The 12,218-nt window shown below is 39.0% G+C and overlaps 1 protein-coding gene and 1 long non-coding RNA gene across 2 annotated transcripts; one reads left to right on the forward strand and one right to left on the reverse strand.

Moving 5' to 3' along the window:
* Positions 1–504: 504 nt before the first annotated feature.
* Positions 505–6,297, reverse strand: LOC110464803 (ankyrin-1-like). Its single transcript, XM_021520242.1, has 2 exons — positions 6,166–6,297; positions 505–3,715 (listed from the first exon to the last, which is right to left on the reverse strand). The coding sequence occupies exon 2, from the start codon at positions 3,704–3,706 to the stop codon at positions 566–568; it is 3,141 nt and encodes a 1,046-aa protein (XP_021375917.1). The 5' UTR covers positions 3,707–3,715; positions 6,166–6,297; the 3' UTR covers positions 505–565.
* LOC110464804 lies at positions 6,080–8,447 on the forward strand. Its single transcript, XR_002464541.1, has 3 exons — positions 6,080–6,094; positions 6,551–6,659; positions 7,993–8,447. It is a non-coding gene; the product is annotated as an uncharacterized LOC110464804 (long non-coding RNA).
* The last annotated feature ends 3,771 nt before the right edge of the window (positions 8,448–12,218 follow it).

Consider the following 12,218-nt stretch of genomic DNA (forward strand, 5'->3'; position numbering starts at 1 on the left):
GTGTGTGTTATATCATGGTAAATGTTGTAGAAGTTTGCTAGCTCTTTGTTCTGTGTTGTAAGTGTGTGTTATCTCATGGTTAATGCTGTAGAAGTTTGCTATCTCTTTGTTCTGTGTTGTAGGTGTGTGTTATATCATGGTAAATGTTGTAGAAGTTTGCTAGCTCTTTGTTCTGTGTTGTAAGTGTGTGTTATCTCATGGTTAATGTTGTAGAAGTTTGCTATCTCTTCGTTCTGTGTTGTAAGTGTGTGTTATATCATGGTTAATGTTGTAGACGTTTGCTATCTCTTCGTTCTGTGTTGTAAGTGTGTGTTATCTCATGGTTAATGTTGTAGAAGTTTGCTATCTCTTCGTTCTGTGTTGTAAGTGTGTGTTATATCATGGTTTGTTTTGTAGACGTTTGCTTTCTCATTGTTTGTTTTGTAGACGTTTGCTTTCTCCCTGTATGTGTTACAGGCGTTTGTTTAAAGACAGAACTTATAACATAAGCTTAGAGAGTAGAGAACATCATGTAATGAAAACAGTATCCGCACTTGAAACATTTTGTGTCGCGGCAGATAAAGGTTCACAATGATGCGATTTCCGACAGCATACGACAAATGTCAACGGCAGCAGCTTTATGTTTTAGATATCGCTCTCTCAGAAGATTGTAGTCAGGAGAGAAGAAGTATGGAAGATTCTCAGACTGGAAGGCGTCTGCCATATAGCTGTATAACGCGACCGCGTCCAATTTGTTGTCATCCATCTCATGTACGTCGGTCTCGCCCCCTACATACGTGGAGTCATGCGCCTCCTCACAGGGTCGACTAGTAGCGAAAACACGGTCATCGACAGGAACATTTTGGGACTTAGTTGTTCTGTGAGCATGAATCATATTAAAAATTCCTACCTTCAAGAAATATGATGGGATATTTTCCATAATATTAAAACTGAACAAGGGAGGTGGAGGGTTTAACGGGGTAAACACAATCTGAGGACACACCTCGCTATTCCTCAGAGCCTTACATACGCGGTATACGTCCTTGACCTCTTCCGGAAGTCTGTTTATGAGCATCCGTTCCGCCATAGAAAAGGACATCCGCCACAAATTATCAGAGTTAGTAGTTTCCATGACTACTTCTGTCCTTAATGGTTTCGCAACTAGGTGGATGCCACATCTTTTGATTTCGTCATCTACTGTTGTTGAAGTTTGCACAAAGGACGGCCATGTCTTGCAGTGTATGGCGGGTACAAAGTCGATATCTATTTCCATTTGTTTATATTGTAGACCTCGCCAAATAAGACTGATGGGACAGGTTACAGGATTTCGTGATGGGCCAGCTACCATTGCTCTTTTCCATAAGGATGGAAACATTTGACTAGGAGCTTGCATGTGACTCAAAACAGACCATAGGAGTTCTCCAAAAGCATCGAAGACTTTTCTCCTTGCCAAATAGCCATCGTTGATGAATTCAAAGAAATCCACTGTGTGTGCATCTCGTCGAATCTTCAGGGGAACGAACAGTGTATTTTCTCTCTTATCCGAGGATAGTTCACAACAGATTTCACTAAATCGATCCAATACAATCATCACGTCGAATTCGTTGGGAAAGCCAACCTTGGTGTTATCTGCAGAGCTCCCAGTAAAAACAACGGTGTTTCTGAAGCGTGTATCAGCTTTAGCAATCTCTAACGCAACTTTGTGTATGTATAATAATATGGCTTTCTTGACGTCTAAAGCTTCGCCCTGATACTCAACGCTGCCTAATCCAAAAGTATCTTTGATCATTCGGACGTAGGATCCACTAGTTTTCTTTTCCCCTTTTTCTCCAACTGTTTTCTCATTGAGGAGGCAATGTAATTCCTGGTCCGTGATGTGGATACTGTTCATGTGTCTCCTTGGAATATAAACCACCTCACCAAAGCTAAAGCCGTGACGTGCTGCCATGAACCGGTTTTGGAATCGCTCTTCAATGACGATTCGTTCCCGGTCCTCCAAAAGGGGATAACATCGACATTTAGCTGCGATATCAAGAGCAGTTTCACCTGCTTTATCTTTTGTCTGTAGAGATGCACCTTCCCTCACTAGAAACCTATATAAGTCAGGCATGTGTATGAATGCAGCAAAATGAAGAGGCGTGTTCCCGTGCTTATCTTGTTTGTTTGCACTTGATCCAAATTCTAGCAACCTCATGAGAACGCTGACAGAGCCGTGTGCAGCAGCTATGTGTAGAGCTGTTGCACCATTCCTGTCGACACTGTCAATGACATTCCTCACCTGCGTGTTGAATCCTTTAAGTAGAATTATTGCTGATTCAGCATCATTCATTTTTGCACAGTGATGTAACACAAGCATTTTCTGGTCCATAACGTTGTAGTGTAATGGACCTTTCGACATGAAAAGTTGCAACTTTTTTTGTTTCTTAACACAATAAAACAATGGCCTGTTTTTACGCTTGTCTTCTCGGTAGTAGTCACATCCTGCTTCCATTAACGATTCCAAAGAACTCACTACCTTGAGATCAATTCCGGGCAAATCTGAATTCCAGATGCTAGCATTTATTTGAGGTGCAACGTACGAATTCCGTGGAAATTTATTGTTAAAGTTGAAATCAATAACATCCTCCAAAGCCTTCGTTCCTTTCATGGTCAGAGCTTTGCACACCAGACACAATGGTATGTACCCAAAGTAATCCACACATCCGGAGATCGATTCCATAGCGGATGCATCCCGAAACATCTGTTGTGTAGAAGGATCGCGGAAATCTGATTGGTTTATTGAGCTTTGCGATCTTAGACTGCTACCTATCTGTACGGATGTCGCATCGAAGCCTTTCATCATTGTTTTCTGGATAGGATAAACGCCTGTAATGTCTGGAGTATCAGGATCTGCTCCCATGGCCAGAAGTAAATCGACTTTCTTCGGCTGACCCAGTATAACGGCCGTCATTAGTGGTGTTTGTCCTCTATTATCTTTTCTGTTGATTAGACCTTTTCCTAATTGCTGGATGATGTAAACACTTGCATAGTGCATTATCGACTTCCCCATTACATCATTCAGATTCGTGTCTCCATTGAACTGAATGAGCTGGTCTACGATTTCATTGCTACGTCCCTTTACTGCTGCAAAGAGTGGAGTCCTGTCCAAACAGTCGCGCGCATTTACGTCTGCTCCGTGACGTAACAACCTTTGCACAATAGCCAGATGCTCTTGCTGACAAGCCAAGTGCAAAGCTGTGTTGTTGGAAGCATCCCTCTTATCAACATCTATGTCTCCGTGTTGTAGCAGGATATCTACTGTTTCTATGTAGCCGTTCTTTGCGCACGCGTGCAAAGGGGTCATCTCAAAATCTGATTTTGAGTAATTGACAGAAGCATTCAGCTTTAATAAATACTTTGTCATTTGGATTTGACCATAGTAACAGGACATGCATAAAGCAGAATCGCCCATCTCATTTACTGAGTTGATATCTATACCGCTCTCTATATGTGACGTAACAGTCTCAAGGTCACCTTCACTGGCCGCTTTGACAAAGGAATGCGTCATACAACACGGGTTTCCCATCTGTTGTTCATTCTCGTTCATGACATGTTCTGAAAGGAGGTTCGGAATAGCGTTCATCTTTGATGTTCCATATCCGTTGTTATTTGTATACCCAGGAAAACCATCGTCACTGTACTCATCATCGCTCGTGACGTCATCCTCATCACCACCTGTACATTCCATCGTCGATGTCTGGAAAACAAGAAGAATCGTGAATATTATACTGCTGTGTTTGGCGATGCTGATCTGCTGCTAATTCGATTTTACCAACATAATCAGATGACAATGGCTTCCAAAATGTCATCCTCGAAACTCCATGGGTTCCGCTCACTTTCTCTGCACCCCTAGCATATGTCATAACAAAATTGAAGACACGCGGCTATCTATTTGGTTGGTCTCAGGTACAAAAACCCTGATCAATCGCTACGCTGATACCTGTCTTTTAAAGATTAAAGAGGAGCGACACACGAATTCAAAGCCAGTCAATTTAACCGTTACGCGAAAGACAGATTCTTTTGATGTACATCAAAGGATCAAACTAGTCTTCTCGTCTCATCTACAAGGTGGCGCACACTGAGCCTTCGATTTTGCAATGACATATTCCAGGGGTGAAGAGAGCGAAAGTGAGAGTAACCCCTGGAGTGACGAGGATGCAAACACGTGTTCTACATTGCGGACGTCGACGTCTCCGTGATGGAGATGATGAGAAATATTTGTATACGTGTATAGTAAATTCTTACCTTAACTTAACGATAATTTCGATGAGTAAGATCAGTGAGACCACGCGGCGGTGTTTTGAGAACGAACGTTGTTAATTACTGGTTACTGTATCATAGATCTATTCCTCTGTGGTAACACACTGCCAGGGTTGGATTGCACTTACTAACTTTACATAGTACTTAATATCACTTCAATGTCAGCATAAAAGGCAAAACACTCAAATTATGCATTACCTTATTCCTATTACGAATAAAAATGGTATAGCGTATCGATAACTTTTATTTTTAAAAGAGCAATTTGATCAAATGGTCATACCTAAAATACTGATAAAGTATGTTCAAAACATAGTACCCTGCCAAGTACATCGCATCTATACAACTGTCAAGTTTTATTCTACACCTCTAAGCCCATAATATTACGAAGATGTGTGTTTTATATTTTTAATATTTTGGGGACAAAATACAGCCAAGCGATATTAGTAAAAGGTTCATTCACATAGCAAGGGAAATAACTCACCATTGATTATTGAACTCGGTATTCGGAAACTCAATCTGATTAAAATCATATGTTACATGGCTTCGTTACCTTCGTACTACGCCTGAGCGGAGCCATGTACCAGATGATTTTAATCAGATTGTCGGAAACTCTACTTGAATCTAACTCATTGATTTTTTTCGCTAAATGTAACAACCTTCACAATCTTCTGCTAACAGGGGGGTGTCTCAATTTAGATATAGGTTATAGTTATAGTTATGCTACGACATGTTTTTCGCCCATTTACTCATTCGGATACTGTTTGTATGTCTGACAATTAATTAATACATAATAACCAAATCCCGAGGACCTAATTGATACTTTAGTCCAAACCCTTTTTCAACCATGTAATAGTTCCCATGCAACTATATCAGAGTATGTTAACAGCACTGACCCGAGTGTTGGTTTGACTATAGATTACAGACTATTGACTATATATAATAGCCCAAGATATTAATTTGGTTGTTTTAAATATGATCTTTTCCGTGTTAATTTGGTTCAAAATTCCAACTGTCCTAATTGTGGTTATCATCGTGAATATGTCAATCGCTTCTTTTTGGAGTGTCAAACAGTTAATTTGTTTGACATTCTTTAAAGCAGTTCTAGATAAATTGTGTATTTACTATTTGTTCATCCAACGTGGTTACATTGTATTTCTTTCACCACGGAATTAGATTATCTAAGTCCGTGCTTTCACTAAGCAGGCATATTGCTGTTTTGTATAAAGCAGTTACGTTTTTGAACAGTATCCTATAACAGTGTATCTGTGTTTTTTATCTATAATGTTTAACGTCCTATAAAGCTGCTACATGATTTAGTTGTTACATTCTATACAGCAGTCACATTAATGTACATTGTTTCTGTGTAAGTTTCATAACTATTGTTTGCAATTGTATTAAGAATATATACATTTTCATGGTTGATGTTGTATAAAGAAAAATTATAATTTCATGTTGTCATTGTACTATATATAGTAACGTTTTGTACTTTTGTCAGTTTATAAAGAATAGTTAGTAACGTTGTGTATACATCTATATTTGGACCTAAACTCAGACTAAAGGCGTTAAGAGTCATTTTACATGTTTTATGCACGGGCTTAGATAACTCCGTTTTATGGGTTTAGATCACGGAATTAGATTATTTTTATGATATTTTTAACAAATTCTCAGGTCCCTGTGGGTATAACAAGAAGAAGAACATGCAACAGTATGAAAATAAATCAACCTTGTGTAGGCCTAATGTCAAAACTGGCGTCAGAGCTAGACTACACCTGACGTAATTCCGGATACGAGAAAACAAGTTTGTTCTTTGATCCCTGTAAGTAGAGACGAATAAAACGTCTCTGTTGTGGTTAGACTGGGGTACGTTGGACATTTTTCATGACTTACCTTAGTACCGTTCAGCTCCTATGTAACATTATACATCAGTGCATCTATATATTAAATATCGTACGAGTCAAATAATTTTCCTTTCAACAGTTACCTCTCTAACTACATACAAAAAGATCTATATATAGTAACAAACAGGTAAGGTCATTTAGAATAACAAGTTAGGTCACTTTGGTCAGTGTACTTGCCATTTTCAAAGCATCATCACTGACCTATATAAAATGGTTACTTAATGTCACGGCTACAACGAGACAGCTTATTAAAAATGTCTCAATTCAAATGCCCGTTTTTAAAGACTGAAAACTATTTAAATAGTCTTCAATGATTGGGAAAAGACGCACAATGCATATTTGTCGGATTTGTGATAGTTTCGTTTTACAATTAGTTTTATCCTAGGTCGGGAGAACGTTTTAAACATATAGTTCCTCAAGCCAAGCAGATTGTTGACGTTGAGTAAAAGGGAGACAAGAAGGACAAACCAAACGTGAATGCAGGTATATCATGCCATTCATGGTGACTTTCAGTGTATTTTGCAAATATAAGTCATTCGTTCGTTAGGTAACGTTACCAATTTATGAAAACTTGTTTAATAACTACTCGTAAAAACTCTCTAGAGCTTTCAAAAAGGGGAAAATGATATCGCCAGCTTATGTTTTAAGTCAATGTAGGCATATGACCGGTCACTGTCACAGGGACCTGAGAATATGTTACAGCTATATTTGGACATAAACTTATGATTTTTGGGGTGCCATTTTTACCGAAAGCCGATCTAAAACCCTGAAATATGTAAAATTACTCTGAACACCTTAGCTAGGTCCAAATATAGCTGTAACAAATGCTCAGGTCACTGTGGTCACTGTCACCTTTGAATTGTCAGAATTTCTGAACCAGATTATCTGTTCCTGTGGACAGATAAAACAAATAAGGCTGAACTTAACTTACGTTCACTTGGACGAATGTATGATGTATGTGCCCGAAACTACCAAAGACACATACAAATACTCATTTTCTCTTACCCTGGACAGGGATATCCACCATTTTACCGGTGTGAGATTTTCTTATCTCACCCTAGGGTTGAGACAAGCTACATGTGTTCTTTGCACGTTCTCAACAATTGTATCACGTCATAGCAACAATAACATAACGTCACGGCAACAATACGATGACGTCATGGCAAAAATACAATGACATCAAATCGACAATTCAGCCGCATCACATCAACATTGGCTTGCATTGATGTAACGTCTATATAAAATACATAAGAGGGTAAACAGGGTAAGAGAAAAATTATCATTCACCCCCTTGGGAGTGAGACAGGGTGAACTCAACCCTCGGCAAGCCTCGTGTTTGACAACTTAAGAATCTTACCCCTCGGGTTAAGATTACCCTGTCTCTACCCCAAGGGGGTGAAAGATTCTATTATTCTCACACATCACACAATGGAACATCCTACTGGTAGCAGCAGTACACAACACCAAAGGACTTCAACACCCATATAATCCTGTACACAGTCCTTGAAGTCCTCACTTCTGCATGAAAAATACATCTACAATTTTATTCACTCTTTTATCATAGCCACTATAAAACTACTAAAAAAAGGAAATCACTGTACATATCTTCACGAAATTCCGTCCACCAAACATGATACTGGCATAAGTGTTAAAATTGATGGAACTTTTCACCAATGATAATAATAAGAAGAGTACTGGCATTGACTTACATCTTTTCTGAAAAGAAATTAGTATTGAAAAGTGTACCAGTTTATTCTGAAAATTATTTTTTATTTTTTAAAAGTGGAACAATAGTATGCATTTTTTCTCGTTTCAGGTATATGGAGTGAAATAAACAACATCATGAATGTAATTGGGAAGATCACCAGAGTGTTTGGAAGTCGTCTTCTGACAGTAAACCCAAGACCAGTTAGATTACCAGTACAACAAGCAGTATCACAACCCACTGTTTCAAGTGGATTTCATCGGCAATTTGGAATAGATTCAAAAGGATTATTTACATGTCAGAGAGGCAGTCTGAGTCATGCTGTCAGCTCCCATAATCTAAAAAGCAGCAGCACCCTCGCACCAAGAGTAACAACATTGCTGACCAACAGCAGCACCAATTTACAATTCACACGATCATACAAAGTGAAAACAGTCTTGTCTCTGCGTTGTTCTGGATGCTATTATATTCGCAGACATGGAAGATTATTTGTTGAGTGTAAAATCAAACCTAGACATAAGCAAATGGCAAAAATTAGTAAGCACAAATTAATGGTGGACGATACTTCAAAAGGAAATGTGAGGCGAGCATGCTGGTGGAAGTTTCGAACGGAAAGATGGTACAAAAAAGGTCAAACGCCTTACGTCAAGGCTGGCTGTTATCATCAAGGTATAGGCATAGAATTCTGAAAGGAACAAAATTGACTATCATTAACACCATACATGTATATATCAGGATTTAGTTAATAAGCTGACAATAACATATGTACATGTCAGAATGAAACAAACATGTAATTGTGAGTGAATAAAATTTGAAGTTCAAAGTTTTCATGTATGTGTTCTTAACTTGTAGCATAAATCTATCACAGTTGATTGGTTGTGCACTGCATTAGAAGAGATGAAAATGAGACTTGATAATTTTGTATGAAAACCATAATAATGATAACAAAACATCAAACCACATTCTATATTCTACAAATAATCAGCTATGTTTAACATTTATAAGGGCATGAGTTCATTCAAAACTAAAACGAAGTGTAAACTATCAATTTTATAGGAACTGATGCATGCTAATTGCAATAGACGACAACTGAAAAAAGCAGCCCTCAGTGTAGTTTTGCTTCCCAATACTTGCACCATACATAAATTGGTGGTGTTTTAGTCTGTAATTCACCTAATACTCCTGAAGTCTAGAACCATTAATTTATGCTTGGGGAAGTTACAAAGGTCAATCCTGCAGATCAAACAATTTTCTAATACGTTTATTATGTTGATGTCGATAGTAAATTTGAAAATTATGCTGCCACTACCCAAGTTCATGATCGGAGGACATGACATTAGCTCACCGGGTCTGAAGGACCAATGTGAGTTAATGCCATACTGTGGCGTTCGTCGTCTGTCCGTTGTCTGTCCGTCGTCCGAACTAAATTTTACTGGAAGCATCCCTAGGTGGTGGGGATTCAAAATTGTACAAATGGTATGGCTGACCCCCAAGGGGGCTGAGGGGCAGGGCCAAAAGAAGGCAATTTGGCTATATTGCTTTAAGCGACTTCTTCTCTGGAACTAAGAGATGGATATCAGCCATATTCAAAATTGTACAAATGGTGGGTCTGCCCCCCTCCAGGATGGCTCTAGGGTCTAGTCCCACCCTTGGATACATAGTCCCTGTGTCATAACTTTGAAACGGTTGTGATTCCCACCCAAGAACTATATATAAAATGCTGGCATGGGCATAAAGAGACGAATGCAGTCATGATATTAGAATAGACCCTTGGGTCTGACCGAACCCCTAGGGACCTAGTATCTTAGTCACAGCTTGGAAACAGTTGAGATTCCCACCCTATAACTATAAACAATTGCTGAGTATAAAGTGATGAATGCACATATGCTTCCAGGATGGCTCCGGGGTCTGCCCCACCCTTGTAGACTTAACCCCTGTGTCATAACTTCGAAATGGTTAAGAACCCCACCCCAAAACTATATATACAATTGTTGGGCATAAAGAGACAAATGCAGTCATGATATTAGAATTGACCCCTGGGTTTGCCCCACCCTTGCAGACTTAAACCCTAGGTCATAACTTTGAAACGGTTGAGATCCCCACCCCAAAACTGTAAATACAAATGCTGGGCAAAAAGAGACAAATGCAGTCATGATATTAGAATTGATTCTGGGGTCTGGCCACAACCATAGGAACCTAGTTTCTGAGTCACAGATTGGAAACACTTGAGATCCCCACCCCATAACCATACATAAAATTGCTGGGCATGAAAAATCGAATACAGATATATATGCTACAAGGAGTGGCCTTGGGGTCTTGCATATTCCCATGGATCTCATTTGGAGAATATTCTGCCATGATTGCTTAGATATCCAGGTGAGCGATACAGGCCCTATGGGCCTCTTGTTTTTATTTAAATCTTGCCAGTGTTCATATTTCGCTTTAGTTTTATCGATTGAGAGTTCAAATTCAAAATCTGGATATAACTCCTACTTCCCCCAGATTGGTCGTCTGTTTTAGCAAATTAACTTTGTCAAACCTTGTCAATAATTATTCTTTACAAAGGCTAAGTTAAAATGTGAGTGAAATCCATCTGTAATTAAGCAGCACTCTAAATTTGTTTAAATTGTTTAAGATGAATCACATTGGCACAGTAAGGCAATGTTTAATGCTTGAAACATGAATAAAGGGAGGCAATCGCTATGAATTAAATATTTTAAAATGTTAATAAGGGATATATTACATATGTTTATATCTTCCTTCCTTCATCTGGTTTAAGTTCAATATGTTTTCCTCTTGCAACACATAAATGTTACGTTAACTTAGTTATGTACTATAGTGCAACTATTGTTTCATTTTTAGTACATTTCCATGCAATGTATCTGAAGAATTTTAAGTATGTCTCTTTGTCATGCAATGAGTCTGAAGTGTATGCTACATGTACATGGCAGTGAACAAGGGTATATTGTTTCGTTCCTGTGATTATTCTTGTTCTAACTTATTGTGTTGAGCAACTGACAACTTTGAGAGGTGGCCACGGTAAAGGTTAACATAGACTACTATGGGTGAAAAAGCTTAAACATATTCTTGCCAAGCTTCAGAATGCTTGCCAAGTTTGGGTCATAATATTTGCCCAGTAACTACCTGGGTTGAAGTAATATTAGGGTTCTTTAAATAAATGATCTGCCTAGAGTTAGTAATGATATTTATCCTAAAGCTTATTGCCGAGAACAAGGAAAAAGAAAGGAGTTGGCTAGTTGATTCCATCCATCAAGGTTTGAGTGATAGTGACTCTTTTGCCGATTCATTTGTACACTAAGCCCCATCCTTAATCATCAACTCGCAGAAAAAATCACAATGAACTGCCTATCTTTGTAGAGGAAGCTATGTACAGTAAAAAAATAATCTTTTGAGGCCGAATGAAAAGACCGTACCATAGCATCGTCATACCTGTCTATAATGGGCAGAGTGAGAACATACCGTGTTTCCCTAAGGGAAAACTTGTTATGAGAAAAGGAATATACGCCAAAGACATACTTTTCAGGCCTTCATTTCAGAAGACAACACCAGAGATTCCATCTAGAAATTAAAAACGACTAGAACCCAATATTAAATAGAACGAAGTTACACATTCCTACAGTAATGACTCTGCTCGTGATGTTTAAACTGTTGAAAGATCAACTTGGACGGACCTCTTTGGCCGAATCTTTCTTCAAATCAACCAACAGGACAACCGGCCCGCAATCCCCTAAATTAGTTCCAACAAAACCGCAATAGCCCCGGAATGCAAAGTCTGATTGCCGAAGCACGAATTGGGATTGGAACTAGCTATATGTTCGTTGGTGTTAAACGCTGAATAATAGTTTTTGTATTATTGGAAATGAATCCACGTGAGTATATCGTACAAAAAGACATCAAAGTCAACGATCTGGTCCTCGTCGGAAGAAGAGTTGGTGCCAATACAGCCAAGGTTAACGACAAAATGCCATGGGATAAACCTCAACGCGCACCACGTGGCACTTAGCTTAACATTAATCATGGGTGGATACCCTCGACACGTCTTGGTATTTAGAATTCACGAGGTTCAGTGTGGGGACTTTGCCAGTGCGATTCAATAGAATGTTGATAGACCTATTGCTGACACAGTAGGTCTCCAATCCTCTTGCCGGTTTTGGAATTACATCATCCGTCCTAATACAAACGCATCCAGTAATTGGACCACAAAAAAATATTAGGAATCCAGCAGGACATCGCATTTATGCTAGCGATAGTAAAAAGACGTGTGTGGATGGAATGTAGTATGGATATCCATCAAAACGGGGAGGGGGGGGGGGGGG

Source organism: Mizuhopecten yessoensis, unplaced genomic scaffold (assembly GCF_002113885.1).
Source record: "Mizuhopecten yessoensis strain PY_sf001 unplaced genomic scaffold, ASM211388v2 scaffold11033, whole genome shotgun sequence".
NCBI lineage: Eukaryota > Metazoa > Mollusca > Bivalvia > Pectinida > Pectinidae > Mizuhopecten > Mizuhopecten yessoensis.